This window comes from Corvus kubaryi, unplaced genomic scaffold (genome assembly GCF_017639235.1).
Source record: "Corvus kubaryi isolate FWS band 111438036 unplaced genomic scaffold, C.kubaryi_AGA036_p1.0 split1-65, whole genome shotgun sequence".
NCBI classification, from domain to species: domain Eukaryota; kingdom Metazoa; phylum Chordata; class Aves; order Passeriformes; family Corvidae; genus Corvus; species Corvus kubaryi.
The window spans coordinates 3,894,725-3,915,792 of record NW_024582080.1 but is presented as its reverse complement, the minus strand read 5'-3'; the positions used below and the strand labels follow the sequence as shown (position 1 = coordinate 3,915,792).

General features: G+C 38.6%; 1 protein-coding gene across 4 annotated transcripts in view; it reads right to left on the bottom strand.

Moving 5' to 3' along the window:
- TRPC4 (transient receptor potential cation channel subfamily C member 4) overlaps positions 1-21,068 on the bottom strand; it is a 132,226-nt gene that overhangs the window by 19,195 nt on the left and 91,963 nt on the right. For 3 of the 4 annotated variants that reach the window (XM_042014227.1, XM_042014226.1, XM_042014228.1), the window contains 2 exons: positions 17,001-17,337; positions 4,521-4,660 (listed from right to left, as the gene is read on the bottom strand). In XM_042014227.1, the coding sequence (XP_041870161.1) occupies positions 4,521-4,660; positions 17,001-17,337 (477 nt within the window). Of the gene's footprint in view, positions 1-4,520; positions 4,661-17,000; positions 17,338-21,068 lie in introns of those variants that run through there. The other variant, XM_042014229.1, reaches the window with a different exon arrangement.

Here is a 21,068-nt window from a genome sequence, read left to right as displayed (position 1 = left end):
ATACCCTTCTGAGAAATACATGGAACTACAGGACACTGAATAAGTATAGCACACAATATACCAAGAGAGCAAGGATCAAGTTTAACAAATCAGGTGTGGACAGTCATATCTGCACTCTGTCGCCTACTTTTACAGTCAGCAAAGAGAAATGAGAATTTCTAGAGCAGTGGGAAAGCAAATATCCCACAGAGGTGAGTTGTTCATTAACTTTCTCATTTTCTGCTCACTGACTGTTGGGAAAAGGGATAGACTGTCTTACAGCTGTAGTCTTGCAAGATGTACCCAATGTCACATTTTCTACAAGAAATGATGTTAAGCAGAAAGACGAGGAAAAAGGACTTTGCCTATGATGTCCTGGATCAAGACACAATGACCTTTTATTTGTAAAAGGGAAATCAAAGGCACAACTGTGATATTTCGGCATAACTGACTCTTCCTTTTTTGGGCCCAAGTGCTTTCTGCATGTTTGGATAGAATTCAAGAGGTGTCACGGCTGTAAACAGAGAGGGATGGCTGTTATTTTAGTGTTGAAGAAACATAATTTAAGAGACTGGAAGTACTTGGCAGAAAAAAGTGAGAAAGGTGAAGGCCTGAGAGATAATTTTGGAAATTATCTGTGAAATACACTAACTGTAAGAAGACAGCAAATAATATAAAGAAAAAAATGAGTATAAGAGGTCTCTAACAACAATCCCTATTGATTCCACTAACTAGAGCAGAGAATGCTGAAAAGAAATCTAGAAATATTAAAGATAAAACCCTAGAGAACAAAGCAGCTTTTATGTGAAAAGGCAAATACAGAAGAGTAGCAAAAAGACTAGGTATAGCCAGGAACAGTGAAAAAAAAAGAAAAAAGAATAAAAACTGTATCTCAGACCCAAACAAGCCAAACCGTGGAGAATTGAAGTATTTGTTCTCTCACTCATGTTTGTTGAAGTCCTTCTGTTTTACACAGGATAAATAAATGATTATTCTTCTAGGGAAGGGAAAATGGTAAGAGAAAACGTAGCAGCACTAAATTTGGTGTAAATCATGACGCTGATACTCTGCAGTCCTCTGTTTGGTGACCCTGATGAATTTCTGGCCCCACTTGAAATGAAAACACAACTTTTTGACATAAAAAAAGCAAATCATCACCTAAATTGATTAAATAACACCTATTATTGGCTCAGTGGTTGAAGGAAATTTACATGGCACATCAATAGAAAATTAAGAAGAGCAGAAAACAAATTGAGCAGCACATAAACAGTAGAGTTTCAAGGCAAATATATGATGCTTTTGAGATGTCAGACAGGGAATACAAGATAATAATTCTTGATCCTTACTCAAAGGAATTCAAATGCAAATTCTATATCTGAACCATTTGTGAGGAAAAAAGCTGAGTGATCACTGTTTTCCCATTAAAACAAAAGACATGAACTCTAGATCTCCTGGAAGCACCAAGATCAAACAGACATGTAGATCAGGCTACCTGAATGTTTAACGGGCTGTTGGACCTTGGTCTCAGATGATCCCCTTGTTTCTGGTCACAAAAAGACAAGTTAAGTAATATTCATTTCAGGAAAAGTACTTTAAATCCTTTCCTGAAAGGTCATATGTAAATATGAGCTCTTCCTATTTTAAAATGTATGCATCAAACTTTGCATTCATTATGTGGAATTTCAGAGCAGCAGTAGGAAGGGGGCAGAAGGATAGCCTAGCAGAGAGCTTTAAAATGGTAATTACACTGAGGAATCAAGTCCATAATTTCTCAGGGGTGGAGAGGTGTTAATCTTCCTATGGAAATGGACATTTAGTCTGTGAATCTGGTAAAATATCAATCAAAACCATTTTACAATGCAAGCATGCAAGAAGATGTTAGCTTCTGCAGAGCTGGTGGCAGGAGGGATATAGAATCCTATTTACTACTGAACAAAGTAGACCTGACACAGTGATCATTAAGCCAGTAAATGTTGAGACAAATAATGTACTTTAGATACTCTTCAGAGTTCTTGCCCTGAATAGGAATTTGTTTCCCTACTAGATCTTCATGTCAGTGGCTGAGGCACATTATCAGCAATACGGAATTGTATGTTATTTCTAGCAAAATTGGAAACAAGCAGCACTAGGTCCAATGCTCAAGTTTAACATTTTTTCTTAATGCATAATCATTTCTATCTAAAACCCTCCATCAAAACAAATGTGTTGCTTAAAATCTGTCATTATGTACTTTAAAAAATTTGTGATAATGCACTATTTATGATGATATTTTTATGGAGGAGAGAGCATTTTCAGTGGATATACTGGATAATTTAGGAAGACCTAACATGTGGATATACTGGATAATCTAGGAAGACCTAACATGTTTATACAGAGACAAAAAAACATAGCCCCTCAAAAATTATAAGATATCCTCATTATATTTGAATACTGGCAATGAAACCAATAACTTTGACTTATCTTTGCAGTTCTCTCATCCTGAAATTATACATTTTGGTGTATTTTACACTACCCCATCAGCTACTCTAACTACTATCCATCTACTTAACTACTGCATCAGCCAGAGAGCCTGAAACAGGCAACAAACACTATATTTTACTCTGGGAATATTTATCACACAGGAGAGTAGCATGGGAGCACTCATAATTTTATTCAAGGGAGTTGGTTAAAATGTTTTCTTAGGTGGCTTGAACTGATCTATAGAAGATAGAAAAAATCTGAGAACTGATCTTTGGTTCAATAAATACAGAACAGCTGTAACTTAGAAAAACCTGTCTTGCAATGCTCAGGAAAAGAGAATTAAAGCTTTATATCAAAACATACTGGTTACGTTTGGCATCCTCTCAATCTCATCTGGCATAGTGGCAAGGAACTCTGTTGTAGGCATTTGAAGGAATGTGGCTGGGTATTAAATCACACTTGTATTCCTCTGTTCATTACTTCATCATGTGTTCCAGTTGACTAGTACAGCTTTTTTAAGCACTGTATTCATTATCATTAAAATGTAAGCACTAATTTGGAGAGTAATGGATGCCCATTATCCCAGATACTGTCACCTTGGAATCCCATTACTGTAAACAGAAGCTGTTTGGGAGATGAAAGGATTATAATGTCTTCTAATTAATATTATTCTGAAGTGAATAATTGGCCATCTCCAATACTTTGGAAACATCCATTTTCAATGAACTGTTTGCTTTGTTACAAGGGACAGTGAAACGACTACTTATTTTCTAGTCACTTTATGATAAGGCATCTTTGTGCGTAAAAAGGCATTTCATTAGCTTTTAAATGACAGTTCACCACACTTTGGAGCACCTTTCTCTTTCAGGCTCCAAATTTCTTTGAGTGAGAAGACTTCCAAAGGTTTGCAGCCAGAGGCTCAGCACGTCAGAAACCTTTTGTCAAAGGAGACAGCTGGTGTGTCAACACATCCCAGGTCTTTGTTCATCCCTGTTCCTGACCAGCTGACACATGGACCTTTGTGAACAGACACAAGATGATATAAATTAGAGTCCCTAAGTTCCTCTAAGCCTGTGGCAGGACTGCAATGAGAACAGCTGCTGCTTGAGGAGGGAAAGCCATAACTGGCTACTTGACAGCTCTCTCCTTATCCCAGTCAAAAGTATCTTAGCAGAGGAGAGACTCTTCTTCCATGCATACAGGGTAGTATTATTGCAACTATAAATTATTGCTGGTGGCAGGGAACTTGAAAAAGCTGAAGTACAATGCAGATCCCAGCGGCCAGTAAAAATGGGCTTATCTTTACTTGGATGTGATAAGAACTCTATGACAAATGCTAAAAAATGCTTTAATTTCCTTTCACATTTTTTGCTCAAAATATCTCATTTATGAGGAATTTCTATCACATTACATATTCATGTTGAATATACACAAAATGTTCACACAACATGGTCTATGCCTTTGGAAAGAAGGTTTGTTCTGCTGGAAGATACTTAAAACAGCAGAAATAAAAGACTATTCACAACAAGTCCATGAGAAGAATGAAAAAATGAACATACCCAGCCTCGAGTGACCATTTTATCCCCTTCAATTTTAGTTTTTCATGTTGCACTTATCATAAATTTTCAAAAGAAATTAAAATCTTGCTCTTTAGTTCCCCCCACCGATTTTGACTAAGTATTTTGCCAGTAGACCTGTCTGAAAGTTGTGTAAAATTGTCTTAGGGGCAATAATTTGTCACTGAAAAAAAGTCAAAGAAAAAAAGTCAAAAAAACCATAATTTTATGCAAACATTATAAAATATTACAGGCAATTTTAGTTTTTCAAGAAATTAACAGTATGACAGTTCAGGACAAAATAAGAAAAGATTGCATGGGCCAAGAAGAAAAAAGCATAAACCACAATGTTTTGTTTGCTCTTATGCTTGTCTAGCTTCCTGTCACTGCTGCAGAAGATTCACAGAGCACATCATACATCTCTTGCATTGCTAAGCCTCAGGACCTCCAAACACAAAAGAAAGATTGAAGAAGCCTTATTCAATTGATCTTAAAACTTTTGCTCTTTTTTTTTTTAAAGTTTACCTTTGAAAATGCAACAATTTTCAAAGAGATTGTTGCCAAATACAAGGAATTCATTACAAAATCCATGAGGTTCCACCAGTCATGAATGTAGTCCTGCAGTCCACCATCCCACATCTGTTTAATTTCACCCCAGATAAAACCTGTAAATAGAACACAATTCATTAGGTATGAATATTAAGTAAGAAAGGCTGTGACTATTCTAGACACTTATCTCATGATAGATTGATTCTCCTCACATCAAGTGTAAAGGGAAAGTGGCTAAGTGCTCTAAATTACACATCTAGGTAGGTGAAATTTCATCTTTACGCTAATGTTTCCGGAATTAATTTGTCACACAAAACCTGCTAAAAAAAAAAAAAAAGTAATCTGCTTGTATAAGGACAGTTTCTTTGGTTCTCTTCAATCTCTTTCTCATTGTATCCTAAAAAGTATAAAAAGGGTCTTAAAATAAGTTACCAATGCCAACTCAGTCCTTGGCAACTGATGCAATGTATTTCAAACTGGAAAATTTATGACTGCAGAAGTCAATCCAACACAATTTATTTTGATTGGAACCCACACAATAAGGAAGAGAATTTCTATTGTTATTGTCAATGCTGAACTAAAGTCTCCCTTTTCCATATGAAAGAGTAGTGTCTCCAGAAGAAAGTTTTTGTTGATACCTTCCTTTGGGACATGAAGGAATTGAAACTGTTTTCAGGTGTGCAGAGCACATATTGTGCTAGACACAGTGAAACAGAAATATTCAATCCAAGTGGGAAATCTTGCAAGTTGTCTGACATGAACTTGGTTTAACAGCTTCAGAGACAACTGTGGGTAGACTCTTTAATGCTATAAAAATTAATACCACTCTGAAGAAGGTACTCCACATTACTGTGTAATACGTTAATAAGACAACATGGAATATTTAGATGCATATTTCGCATTATCTATGGAGATTTTTGATAACAATACCATTACAGCTTTTAATTTTTCACAGTTAATTATTTTCTTATAGGAATTTCTTTGTGCTCATTAGAAGGGCAAAATTCCAAAAATAAGGCAAATCTCACATATTGGTGTGGAGACACAGTTAATTCAGCATGGCTTTTCTTCACCTGGTCTTTTAGAATGTTAAACAGATCTTCTGCAGGGGCCTATATGGTTCTGCATTTCCTTAGTATGAACTTAATTCTCCTTAAAACTTAACATTTTTTCTCAATGGTCTTCTGGCTGACTGGATGGAAAATGTGTGATTTTTATCAGACATGAACCCTAAGAAGTAATTTCTGGTCTACTCTTGTTTGTGCCAGGTAGGTTTTTGAGTTATTATAGTTTAATTTTGTAGTGTATTGGTTTGGTCTTTCTGTCCCTTGGTTGCTTTCAAAAGGAAACGTTGTCTTCCTCACTAACTTTACCCTCAAACTTCAGACACAGGGTCCCATCTTGTTTCTGTGTGTCATCACCAATAATCACAAGCCTCGGGAGTATCTGAATGATCTGATTGATCCAGCAATTTTTATTTTCATAGGATTAATTTTCAGTCATGCTGCCATCACCATTTCAGCATTCTGCAGACCTGGGGCAACACACTCTGAGGAAGGACCATGCTGGAAACATGCAGACAGCAAAGTGGGATAGGCCCATTTTACTGCCTACAACAGCCAAGACAGGCAGATTGCAACTCTATCTGTAGTGTATCAGATAAAACTAACACAGAAAATGCAGCACTGTTACAAAGTGAACACTTATTTGAAAGGTGCAATCAATTGTGCTGAGTAACAGTGGGAGAACAGCTGGACATGATCGCACGGCAGGGCTCAACATCCACTAACAGCACACACGACTATGCTGCTGTTAGCTGCCCAAGTGCCACCACAAAGGCAACACACCTTCACAAGGCTACCAGGGCAGGTTCCTAGATGCCTGCCCATTGCAGCCTGTGAAATGACTTAACCACTTACTCTTCAAAGACCTGGTAACTCGTGACACTGCAGTATGAACATGGTGACAACAGATCTGCCTCCCCCTTCTCGCCACAGTCCTCTCTATCCTTCATCACACAGCCCGTGAACTTGCAAATGTCCCTGCTTGTTCTTCCACTACCTTTCAGGAATAACTACTTAAGCCCTAACCATAAAAGCAGCTGTTTCGTGTGCTGCTATATCCCATTCACATTTCAGACACTGCTCTGAATCACCCCTGCTCCACTTGCATTATAGCAGATAAAAATCACCACTGTGCTGCAGGAGAGGACCTGGATCCAGGCTCAGAGCCAAAGTTTGTGTAATACAGATATGGCTCCTAAGCCTCAGTGTCACAGACCAGTGCCTTGCTCTTTATCATTTAATAAATTTTCACTTAAAAGTTGCAGGATCGTGACATTGGCAAGACTGCTATGGCACAGAAAGCAAACAGTTGCATTGATGGAAGATGCCCAAATAAAAAGGCTTTGCAGAAATCAATACACACATTCATAGAATGAAATAAACTTTTTTGTAACTTGTCAGAGTTAAGGATTCTCTTTAAAATATGGTTTGAAAAGAGAGCAGTAATAGGTTGGGATGAAAAATAAGAAGAATGCTTAAACAAGAGCCTTTAAGTTAATTAAAGCCTTCTGCTGAGATCTTCTATGGTTCATAACCAGCCAAAGACGTGAACTGACATAGACTGCAACAGGGCTGTTCTCTGTAAGACTGTTGCTCAGCATTATATGCTTTGACAGCACTGCCTAAAATATAATAGGATTATGTACAGATTGAAAAAGAAATGCTGACTAATGCTGCTGCATTTGATCTGTTTTGTGAGTGAAAAGCCAGATTGTTTCCCCAAGCACTTCCTGAGCTTCAGAAAGTGAAATGTAATTTTAAAGTTGACATTAACAGAGAAATACTGACCTATTATAGAATAGTGGAAGAGAGTATATGGCCGTTGTAAATTCGATCATTTTGAATTAGAAACACAACTAATCCAAGCTACCAGAAATTTGGAAGTCATTTGGAAGCTGAAAGTTCTGAGTATACTTTGACATCTTTAAGGTGGTAGTTCTAATTATTTTCTTTGTTCAAGACAACTTTTATGTACATCCTGATGCATGTTTTTTTCAAATTGTAATGGAGAAGTGAAAATCCCATAATTTTGCTGGCTGTGATGGAGATGTGATAGTTTACTCTTCTTGCCAGCCAAAGCATATAAGTCCAAACTCAATACATAAATACAGTTTCTGAGATCCTACGTCACTCCAGACAACTTGAAGCTATGTTGATGGAGGGATGGATGGATGGATGGATGGATACTACATTTGTGAAAGACACACATTCCATGTATGCACAGGAGAACTTCCCCTACATGTATTTTTGAAAGCAAATCTTGGTACCAAGTCCTAAGGTTGATTGCCCAAATTCACGACTCCAGGGCAATCTCACCATGATAGCTGAGATCGGAGTCTTTGCAGCTACCAGGTCTCCATGGCTAGGGATCCTTAAAGGGGCTCAGGTGGGGCAATGAATGCTGGAAGAACCGGACCCTCTGGAGTTCTGTAAATCCTCCCAAGTGCGCCTGAAGGGCTATCCTAGAAAAGTGTACCCTGAAATCCCAGAGCCTTTATGCAAGGCTGAAGATGTCTCTAAGTCCTGGTGAGCTTATGCAATGAAGGTATTCTGAACAACAAACCTCAGGGATTCCCGGCTGTGCTGTTTAGGCTTAATTTATGCTCACGCAGCCAGAGGCCTTGAAATTTTGTTGTAGATCAGAACTATCTTTTTACAAGAAGGAAATGTCTGGGGGGGAAGAAGTCAGACCACTCTTACCTCCACAGGATCTGACAAAACATGCCAATTTTGTTCTGTTACAGTTACTGGGAGAATCAGGAAAAGACTTGGAAAGTCTATGTGGTTTTTGGTTGGTTTTGTTTTGTTTCATTTTGGGTTTTTTTGGTTGTTGGTTTTTGTGGTTTTTGTTTTGTTTTGTTTTGCTTGCTTTGTTTTTTGAAGAAAAATACATCCAGAGATCAGAGCAGCATTATCTCTGTGACCTTGTACACTTTTCTACTTGGAAGATTTATGGATAGCTGGATACTACCTGATTTGATTATGCAAGGAGGTCATTCAGGCATTTCCAAACACAACCTGCATGACAGAAGAGAAGACACGCAGCGACAAGACTGTCTAATAGAGGCACTGCTACAGGTAGGAAAGAGATCCAGAGTCCAGGCACTGCCGGATTATTAATGTGCCAAAGCAGCAACATTGCTGCAAACTGACAGAGCTCATGTCAGAGCTACATATTCAGAAGCAAGAAAGGTGACATCTCAACAAAACAGAGGGGACACTGCCAGCCTGCACACAGGTATTGGGGAAAAACTGCTAAGAGAAACCAGTGAAAGACAGGGAGTAGATCTAAAAGCAAGAACCTTTAAACAGGCAGGGGACAAGTTGCTTGCCCAAAGCCCTCTTTACCTCCCTGGGAGGAAACAAGAATCTCCAAGGCAATAATCCTGTCATCTGCAGGTGGGTCAATCTTCCCACTGGCTAAAAAGGGAGCCATGGAGGATCAGGCTTAATTAAAACAGATGTCTAACTTCCAGATGCCTGTATTTAGCTGAAATAATTCCACTCAGGGCAGATTTCACTAGTTTAGCTGGATATTCTTTGCTATTTCAATTTGTCTCTTTGCTCCAACTGTGTCTTTGCTATCTCTCCACACCAGCCAGATTTAACACCTGCCTCTTAGACCCTCACCTATCCATTCCATGCTCTTATCATTTATTGCCACTTACAGGGAAATTATCAACATTATGCAGCTCTTCCACCTCATTAATCAAGGACTTAAATTGGAAAGTTGAGGGTGAGGCTTTCAAATACTTGCTGCATTGTTTATACCCACATATTGGAGCAGTAAAAGAGAAATAACAGCATGGATATTTTGAAACAGACTGAGATGACAAATTTCATTAAATGCCCATGGTTTTAATGGGATGAAATTAAGATAAATTCAGGGCAGAAATCCCACAGACCACATGGAGCCCTGGGAATGACAGACACCATAGAGAGGTTTTGTAAAGCATTGTGAATTACTATACATGCAAGCTGATCAACTGCAACCATTTGATTGAAGTCCAGTTTGCCTGAAGCAAGAAAGGAACTAAAATTCATCAGATAAAATGAATTTGGAGAAAAAAAAGAATTTTTGAGCTAAATTTTTTTGCAGGAAAATTTTCTGAACATTAATGAAAAAAGTTGTTTCTTATAAAATAAACCCTACATATTGTAAAATTAAATTTTATTCAAAGCAACAGAATGAAAATACCTCTTACTGAAGAACAAAAAGCACTGAAATAAGAACGTTCTTAGAAAAATAACATCTTTCATTAAAAATCTTGTAACACTTAAAAAATCCTTAAGAATTTAGTAATAGACATCACATACTGCATATGGTCAATGTGTAGATGCATCAATAAATATACACTAATAAGATTAGCCTTTATTTTAGATATTTATCTACAGATTTTGATTTTGAAGCTGTATTTTCAGTCTTGAAATCTTTGGATATCAGATACTGAAACGTCTTTTCAAAAATGTGAAACTGCTTTTCTTAATTTTCATAAATTAAGACTCTGATGGCAAACCTTGAAACTCTGAGCAGGGCAGCAGTTCAATACTCTTACAAACATTCTCTGTTCCTTTGAATAAAGCTTGGGTTAAACACAGTATCTTTTAGTGCTGGTAGATAACTTTCGATTAGAAAACATTTGGATCTATCCTGTTTAATCCTTTATAGCTACCTAGAGCTGTAATTTTACTCTTAAGGAACACATCTGTTAGAACCTAAAACACCTTTGAATGGATTTCAGAGAGAAGTTATTTCTTGGTTGTTTGTTTCTTTTGCACGAGACTGAAAAAAACCTTAGACACAGCCTGTCTAAATTCCAATGTTGTACTGAAACTTGAGCAACTGCAAAAACAATTTTCCAGCAACTGTGGAAATTCACAAATTCCACAGTCTAGAACACTGCCTTTTGTTGTTTATAATTATAATTATGGTTAAAGTCTCACTGTGAAAAATAATACCAAAATTTGGGACAGAGAGATATGAAAGGCAATATCCTGAACTATGTTTGGCCTCAAAAAGTTTTGTGGATCCCTGGCTAATTTTGGCTTTACCTTCTCCACAAAAGGTTGGTTGCTCTGTGCTATTTTTGTTCCTTACCATTAAGTGATGGGAAGCAAGAGGTTCCTCGGGGTCAATCTCTGCATGCCAAGATCAACAACCTTTTAGTATGTTTCTTGGAGAACATATTTTTGCTGGGCTGTGAAACCATTTAACTGACAAACTCAACTTTGCTCTGCTATGTGATGTAGAGTTTTTCACAGATACAAAAAGTGAGGCAAGCTGCTAATGATCTAAAGCTCAGTGAAGGAAAGGAAAGTCATTCCAGGGAATTCAGTGAGTATTGACAAGGCTTAAAAAAGCTCTTCTGTTTTACACCCGGGCTGATGAACTCATCTCTGCTGAAGGTATATGAAGGTAATAAGAGGCATCCTGGCATAATTCAGAGGCTTCCATTCTCTGGGGCATATTTTGTTAACAGAGTACAACTATTTCAGGAGAATATGCACAAAATCAAACACACACCTCTGGCTTTCCCGTGGGTAAATGGCTGTTTGTGAAGGGAACAACTGTGCACAGTGTCTGGGTCCTGTGTCAGGTCACTAAAAGTACTTGTGAAGGAAAAAGTCACCTGGCTTTTTTTTATTATAATCAAAACAGAACACTTTTCTTTGGCCTCCATTTTGGAAATAACAAGACCATTCTAGATAAAGTCTTAAAGTACAAAAAGCCACATATCAGCCAACATCACCAACAGACAAAGAATAAAATAAAATAATCTATATAGAAATTATTTATCTTAAATACTTACAACTTGAGTAACAGTAATCAAGTAAAAGGTCCTATTATGGCAAGATACAGGCATCCAGGAGAAGAAGTGGCTCTCCTGATGTTTAAATAAATAATTTCATTACTGAGTCCAGTTTTGGAATACATGAATAAAAAAGAGACATTAACTGGCTGAAATGAACCTAGTGGAAGGCCATCAAGCTGAATGGGGGCTAGATGACATGATGTACAAGAAGAGTTTGAGGGATCTGATTTTGTTCAGGCTAGAGAAGAGAACACTAATGGGCGGTTAATAGTCTCAAAGCTCAGTTGGTTAGAGCATGGTACTAATACTGCCAAGGTTGTAAGTTTCATCCCTGTATGGGCCTTAAGAGATGGTCCTTGTGGATCCCTTCCAACTCAGAATATTCTGTGATTCTGTATTGCTGTTGTCACCCACTAATGAAACTGCTAGTTCTAAAAAGCTGGAGCCAGACTTGTTCTAGAGGTGCACATTGGAAGGACAAGAGATAATGGTTTCATGCTGTGGCATGGGAGATTGCAACTAGTATCAGGAAAAAAGTTCACCAGTCGCTAGACACAGGCACTGTAAGAGAGAGGCTGTGAAAAATTCATCCCTGGAGAAATTAAAGATCTGACTGCACAAGAACCTGAAAAATGTGATCTGTCTTTGCAGTTAGCCTGTGTTGAGCAGTAGTTTGGACTAGATGGCCTTGTGTGGCCATTATGTACATTATCCTTCCTTAAACAAAGTTGTGTTCCTGCCTTCTCTGGGGTTGTTTTCCTCTTCTGTGCTATATATGTCACTATTGGTTATGTACTGTTTCATCTTGCCAGCCATATTGCCCTCCATATCTGCTCCCTGAAACATGTCAGTTCATACTAAGTGTTTAATTTTTTACACAACACTTTCCTGACCTAATTTAGATGATGATGCACACTGTAGTAGTCACCTCTAAGATCAGCTATTCTGAAGTGTTTTGCTGGGCCATTGGTTTGGATGTGCATTTTGCTAAGGACTGACAAGACCGTACATTCCCATACATCCCACCAGCAGTTTGCTAACGACAAATCTTTGCAATTTTGCACAGTTCCCAAACATCCACCTTCTCTATAGATTCATGTACTCCAATAGCATAAACCATTCTGACAGAAAGCATGGGGAACACATTGTTCAAGAGATCCAGTAAAGCTGCATTCCTGCTTCAGGCATTCTTCTGAACAATGCAATTAAAATGAACATTTGAATATGACCATAAAAGAGCGAAAAACTCATCAAAAGAAATTGCCAAAAAAATGTCCTTTGCTGCAGCCACCCTGAACATCTGGCAGGGAGCTTTTTAACGTCAGTTACCGAACACTTAATTTTTCTGGTTGATGCCTTTCTTCTCTGAATTTCTTAGCATTTGCTGGTGAAGCAAATGCCCACTGTGAGGACACAATACAGCCACTGCTAGGTTTGAGGCCATGGTTTAGGACAGAAGAACAGCTAGGACAAGTGTACAGGGATCAACATAATCCTTACATGAGCTGCAGTCAAGGCACACAAGGCTGAAGTTGGGTCTTATTTGATTTCCCCTCTGAGTCACTGCTATCATGCTCAGAGCATACTCAGAAACTGGATGGGGAATATGATGATGGAAAAAGCTGTTCTTCCTTGATTTTTTTCCCAACATGATATTCTTTATTTTCCTGTTCATTTTACAATGGTGAGGGATTCTCAAATATAGTAAACAGGCCTATGTTTCTGTAGTGTGAAGCAACAGCTAATAATAAGAAGACAATTAATTTTCCTCATGAGTCAAAGCTTGTTTCTTACTTTTTTAAGTGCAAGGAGAGGAGATTCTGACTCTTCTTACTGAGAAATTTTTCCACAACTACTTCTTAAGGTTATGACAGCCTTGTCACACCGACTTACTGTTCCATGGATAATCACATACTGGAGCACCACTTGTGTAATCATCTAATCATGTAAAAGACAAAATTAATGCAGAAGTTTCCTCAAGAGACTTTTAAAATGTAAAGTCGATAGTCTCCATGGAAATGTAGCCCAATACAAGTTTTTCCTCTGAGCCTCCTACTCTAGTGACACTTTTAATATGTGCTAATTATGCACATTCAGCCTTCTGTTACATAGTAGTTGGCAAATGCTGATTACTATTTGCTCACCGGAGGGCTTAGGTCATTATGGACAGCCTTGAAACTTAAATTGCATGAAATATGTCCTGAAGTTCGTCGATGAGAAACCTGAAACAGTGAGCTTTTCTTCCTCTCTTAATTTTAAGAGAGATAGTATTAAAATAGAAACTACATCCACAGCTATCTGAATTAAAAGAAAACAAAAAAATTCTATTGTTTAAAATATTAATAGTTTTGACATATTGTTGCTGCTCCAGGATATCCTTTCCCAGTTAAGTATTTACTTGGTCATGTTTCAGGTTTCAGAGAACTAAAACCCTAGAGACACACTAGTTTTGACTCAAATGAAAAAATTTTTTGTTTACATCCAGAAAATGCAAAAATATCTCTGTGTACTTCAGACATAGTCTCCCTTGAAGAGTGCTTCATTTACTCTTTTTAAGGATACTGCATAATTTTATGGTTTGAAGAGATGAGAGAACAAACTAAATTGCAGTCTGGAAACAAACCTTAGCTTATTGATAAGGGCTTAAGAAAAATATCAGGTTTATTAAAAGATGACTAGACTATAGTTTGTATGTACGTGAATAGGAAAAGAGCAGGGTTTGGCTGAGATTCATTCCTTTAGAAAAACAACCACCACTACCAAAAAACACTGAAAAAACTGAACAACCAAAAATCCACCAAAACAAAATGAACAAAACCAACCCCCTCAACAAAAAACAATGGAACAAAAAAACACAGCATGAAAAAGACCTGAATATACAAACAAAAAAGCTGAAATAGACACGTTCATCACATGCTGTGAGCTGAAATGTCCTGTGGAGATGTGTGTCTCCTTCATTGGTAGGGGGAAATTAGGTACCTAATGAATTGCCTGAGATTACAATGGGTGAGTCTGAGGCCTCATTATTTGGGTGGGCTAAGACACTCCAGCAACCAAAATCTGAAGGCTGAACACAGAAAATGTGAAACTGCAACAGGAAACTGCTAGTTAGAAAACACTAGAGATCAGTGTGTAAAATACATCATTTCGGATGAAAGAGATTTTGGAAGGCACAGTTTTCCTGAACAGCAGAGTCTAGATTAATTACAAACTATTTAACCACATGGTATCAGAATACTGATCTTCATCCATGCTCATGAATTTTTGTTTATGGAAGTGGCTCCCTTGACTTGACCTATACTGCTTGCAGATGAAGGGTTTGCTCAGCACAGACATAATCTGGCCATATGAGTCTATACCAAAAATATTAATGTTGCCTTTAGAAATGATAGTCATCTTGATCACCATAACTCTCAGGATTAACAGCTTCTTCAAACAAGTGCTTTGGGATGCTGAGTTACTTAAACATCTTCCTAAGTAAACAACTATGTCAGGGGTTGAAGGCAATAGAGGTTCTTCCCACTGAGTGTTTTCTGGAGAGGAGCTAGTCACTACAATTTTTGAATTGCCTTTACCAGAAACTAGCTCTTGCCCTTCTCAAATTGTGCCTCTTTCTCTCAGCTCTGTTAAAAGACAGGTTAATGATAAAATCCACTTTGGCATGTCAAGGTCTTTGTGTCAGCTATGCATTTGTTCTTATTATCCTTTAGCCTCCGGATACTGTGAAAGCCGAATAGATACTGACCACCTGCTATTTTGGAAGGCCAGACAGAAAAGATACTAACATCTCCTCTGGGCATGGCACAGCACAGAAGAGCCTCCTACTTCTCCTCAGTATTACAGCACTTATTTCTAAGGAAGTAATATATTAAGCTAATAACTTTTATATTGGTTTCTCATTTCTTGAAGGTACAAAACTGGGAAAATTAACTGGAGGAAATTTTTCTTTTAATATTTAAATGTGAAACTTGCTTACTGAAGTTACTTACTTGTCTGTAAGAAATATCAGTCTAGACAACCTCCCAGACTGAATAATTTCTTTGCAATAATCTTGGATATTGTCTTTTTTAATGTAGTAGAAGTATTTACCCAGCCAAGGACAACACACCTCACAGTGAAGGCTGGTGGTGAGGACTGCTGTGCTACCATGGGAGAAATCCCAAAATGCAGTTCACCTGTGGAAGGCAGGTCCTTCTGACTGGTGCCTGACTAGTAAGTGTACACAGGGTTTTCAGTATGCACACTTGTTTTTCTAAGTGAAAAACATATGTACACCTGCCTCCCGCTTCCCACAGCGCTCTACCAAGGTACATATAGAGGAAAAGCCACTGAATTATTGTTCTCCGAAATATCAGGCACAGCCAACTAGTGTATTATGAATTCAACACTGTATTGTAAATTACATGGGATCAATGGGGCCAAAAGCCTTGACAGTTTTATTGCTCTAAAGAAACCCACAAGTTTGGGAAAAAGGGAAGATACACAGTATCTTAATGGGAAGCTCCGGAAGAAGTAACAGTATCAAAATCCCACCAAAATTTCTGAAATTTTGTGCAGGAACCTATGTGATGACAATTTTAATGAATATATCAAACCTAAATTCTTGCAGTCAAGACTACTAAGTCCCTTCTTCTGTACTTTTATTTTAGACAAATATATTTGCCCTGACCTGGTCCAAATTGTGTTGATTCTTACAATAAGAAAAAGGGGAGAGACCACAGCACACTGAGAGAAATTACCATCTGGCAGGGTAGACAGACAAAGTTAGGGAGCACCTCGGATAATCCTAGGATCACAGGATGGAAGAATCATGTTTAAGGATGACATGGCCCACACAAAGTAGACTTTTAATAATTCCAGACTGAATTTTTTATTTTAAACTATGAGGACAGAGTGGTATTTTTTTTTTTCCATTTTAAAAATGCTAGGGAATTTTCTTATTCCTTCTGATACAGGATATTTGGTTTGAATTGAGTGACAAGTCCTCATCACTGGTCTCGCACCAAAAAAATACTCTGTGCGCGTATTTTAATAAAAATACTCACTTGACAATGCTGATCATCACTATTTGCAATATGTGGGTCTGTCATTTAGAAAGAAGCATACTGTAGGTAACTAAGGTTAGTAATAACACTACAGAAATTACATTATGGCTCATTTCCATACATGAAAAATAATTATTGTGGCAAAGGGATCCTCTTATAAAGTAGACTAGCAAGTTAAAAATATGGAAACTTACAAGAACCAGAACAATTTCTGGTCTGGAGAAGATCAATATTAAAAAGAAAAACTATATATATGTTTCAGGGCACTGCATAGTCATAGGAAGGAACCCTTGATATCTTTTGTTTTTCCTCACTTTAATCTATCAGATGGTGACACTCTGGATTTTCAAACTCTACTGTTTGCCTACGTTGTCAACTACTCTTGCTGAGCACTGGAGGAGATGGACCATTTGCCTGCTTCAGCAGGTCAATAATTTATTACCAAACTCTGTTGTATCCTGCCTCAGGAATGCTTGGCAAAACCACAGGGGTCAAAAATACTTTTCACTGTATTTTCTTTAGTAATACATTTACCCAGGACCCACGGTAATATCATCCACTCGACGATGGTTGGTGGGGGTCCCTGCATGCTGAGGTCTGACCTGTCGATGTGCTGAGAGGCAAGCAACAGCAGGAACAGAAAAGTCAAGTACGATGCAGTATGGCAGATAAATTTGATAAATGGCTTTCTGATGAACAGCCCCAATGGGCTTTTGGGAGCTATCAGGTAGCACACAGAGAAGACTGGGAAAAGGAGTCCTATCACAACACATGTCAGCATCTTCACTGCCCAGTGTCGCCTCCGCCATCCGGGGAACTCGTCGTACCAGCGGGATGCGAGCAGCTGCTGGCAGTTGGGCTGAGCAACAAACTACAGAGAGAAGAAAGGAAGAGAGTTAGTTTCTTGTTACCTCTGTAAAGTTTTTTCATCCTATGTATGTTTAGTAGGTAGAGATTAAAAAAAAAAAAAAAAAAAAATCCACAGCCTGTGCAAGCCCACTCATGCTGATAATACCAGTAAGGCAGGGCTGGGTCAGCCTGCCTTTCCTTCAATGCCAAAAGTATAGTGCAGAGACAGAAAATAATAGTTTTCACAATAAAGTCTCACTTCCCCATCGGTTGAGTACACAAGGAGTCAACAGACTGTGAAACACATGGACCTCAAAACCTGACTTGAAACTGAAAAGCAAGTTCACAGATACCCCCATTATTTAATCAGCAACGTTTGTGAAGAATTCACAGAACATGAGGTAGAAGTTGACATGAAATCAAAGAGCACAACAGAGATCTGCAAACAATGAAACTGAATTCCACAGCCATGAACAAACTGTTCTCAGCATATTCCCTGCTAATTCTCTAAAAAAGCAGGTTTACATGCTTTAATACTGACAAAACTCTTACAGATGCATTATAAAATGCTTACAAAAACACTAGTATTCCCCAGTATTTCACTAAGCCTTGTCAGGATACACACCTATCCTGTGTGATACTTTATGGTCTATCTGTTTCTATGATGGGATTTCATTTCTCAGAATATGATCCTTAAAACTGAATTTCACCAAAACACCCCAAAAGCAAGTAAATATTTAATATTTTTCAGATAGCTTTTCAAAGAAGTATATATCAAGGTTTATGTCATACTTTTCTTTGATCACTAGTTCCTATTTCCCCATTGTTTTCTTTTATAAGGTGACAGTAGCAGCACACAAGAGTTGACACAAAAGGCATAGAATAGAAGCAACATATGTATCAAAGAGGGCCAGAGTTGCATTTAAAAAAAAAGAAAAGAAAAGGAAAGGGAATAAGCATTTTCCTTCTGGTACTCTGGTGCGTTAATCCTGGCTGGATGCCAACAAAGCTGCTCTATCACGCCACTCCTCAGCTGGGGAGAGGAGAGAGAAGGAAAGGCTCATGGGTCAAGATAAGGACAGGGAGAGATCACTCACCAGTTACCATCATGGGCAAAATAGACTCGACTTGGGGCAATTAGTTTATTACCCATCAAAACAGAGCAGAATAATCAGAAATAAAATCAAATCTTAAAAACAGCTTCCTCCCACTCCTCCCTTTTTCCCAGGTTCAACTTCACTCCCAAATTCTCTATCTCTACCCCCACATGGCGCAAGGGAATGGGGAATGGGGGCTGCAGTCAGTTCCTCACATTGTCTCTGCCACTGCTTTCTCCTCAGGGGGAGGACTCCTCACACTCTTCCCCTGTTCCACCATGGAGTTCCACCCATGGGAGACAGTTCTCCAACATGACTGTTGGAGACATGTCTACAAGATGACTCCTTCCCACTGGAGTCATGCAGTTCTTCATGAGCTGCTCCAGCATGGGTCCCTTCCACGGGGTGCAGTTCCTCAGGAATAGACTGCTCCAGCATGGGTCCTCCATGGAGTCGTAACTCCTGCCAGCAAACTTGCTCCAGCTTGGACTCCTCTCTTCGCAAGACCACAGGTCTTGCCAGGAGCCTGGTCCAGTGCAGGATTCCCAGTGGGTCACAGCCTCCTTCATGCATCCACCTGTTCCAGTGTGGAGTTACTGAGGGGTGCATGTGGATCTCTACTCCACCATGGACCTCCATGGGCTGCAGGGGGACAGTCTGCCATACCATGGTCTTCCTCACCGGCTGCAGAGGAGTCTCTGCTCTGGCACCTGGAACATCTCCTCCCCCTCCTGCTCCACTGACCTGGCTGCAGAGTTGTGTTGCTCACATATATTTTCTCCCCTGTACCCTGTCTGAAATTGATCCTGAGCAGTAACTTCTTTCCCCCTTCTTAAATCTGCTATCCCAGAGGCACCACCATCACCAGTGATGGGCTCAACTTTGGCCAGAAGCACATCCATCTTGGATTCATCTAGCATTGAACATGGGAGAAAGGGAGAATCTTCTGGCAGCTTCTCACTGAAACTACCCTGCTACCAAAATCTTGCCACGCAAACCCAATAGGCTTACACTAAGTGTATCACATACATACATTGGATTAAATCACTAGCTGAATACTTAGTAAAGCTATGCACAAACTTTTTCTTCTTATTACAAAATTGTTTATTTTCACTAAATAATTTCATATTTGAACTCTAATCAAATGCACCTAGTTTGGGATCTTACATTATTTTGATAATACATATAACCACAGGAGCCAAGTTCCTTTGGGGATGAATAATAGGTAACTTCTCAAACTGTTTCTAAAATCACTGGGATTACTACTGGAAAAAAATGCTCCTTAGATTGGAATGAAATGAGAGTCAGCATGCATCTTTCTATATATGTCTGGATCTTGTCAGAATTGATTACCTGAGCCAAATTCAAACCTGGTGTACGTTAATGAAATGCCAGAGTCTTTAGTAGAGACAAATTTGCCTACCAGACACCAGCAGTGAAGCTGCCTCTGACTGTTGTGAAAGATAAGGAAATTTACTCCTACTGTAAGGATCTTGAAAATAGCCTTAAAGAAGAGCAACACAGTGTATTCCTCCACTAGGAAAAATGAATTCTCAAGGTTTTAGGTTGTTTCTTTCAAGGTACAAATGTCTGGAATAATAGCGTATGCAGTCAGAGAAGATGGTTTCAAAGTTATGTTTTTGCCAAGCTTATTTTCTCTAAAATTTTTTTCAACTTAATTAGTTTGAGTAGGTACAGATTAGTGTTTTGCTTGACTGGTGAAAAAGTGAGACTCGTGAAATAATTCCTCAATAAAATATTTTTCTCTTTTTGCCCCAAAGAGTACCAGGTCCATGTTTGCTTCCTCCTGTTTATAAAATCTTCCCATTATACATCCTCTCACCCAAAGTAATCAAGATCCTAAGTCTTGCCTGTGCCCCCTTTCTAAACACCCTTGGCCACCCCCACAGTGCTGGGGACCTACGTGAAGGAACAGCTTCAGTGGCTAGCAAAAGCTGGTGACAGATGTAGGCGACCTAATCCTTGCCAAGCATGGCTAAAAGGGAATTAATGGAGAGAATATTAAGTAAAAGGAGGGGTTTTTTGATGTCCAAATACTGGGCTGCCCTGGGACTGGGCAGACCAGAACTGGTGCAGAGGTACCTCATGCCATGAAGAGATCCTTGCTGAATGCACCATTTGGAGGATGTTCCATGATGGGGTGGGCACTGCATTGCTTAGTTCTAATCTTTAAACAGATTAATCTGCAAAACTGTCAGTGTTAATAGAGAACGCATTTCAGAACAGGCTTTAAAAAACGCTTCTTGTCTCCTAATACCCATATTAAATTTTGTGGTGTTGGGACTATGTGGCTAAGGTACAATGTGTTAAGGATGGTGTTCTGAGGCACAGGAAGTTTTTCAGTAAGTGTGGAAAATTTTCAAATCCCAGAAACTGAAGATCCAATTTTTAAAGTAATAATTTCATAAGAAATTCACTTTCACTTTTCTCAAAATACAATTTTGACAAGATAGTTCTAGCACTGGTTGGATCCTGATTAAAGGAAAAACACAGATTATACGTTTGATATGGCTAGAGACAGAGGGAGCAGCCTTGGTAATGTGCTTTAAATCACCTGCTTGCCATAAAATACATAAGAAACAAGGTATGGTATGGTATGGTATGGTATGGTATGGTATGGTATGGTATGGTATGG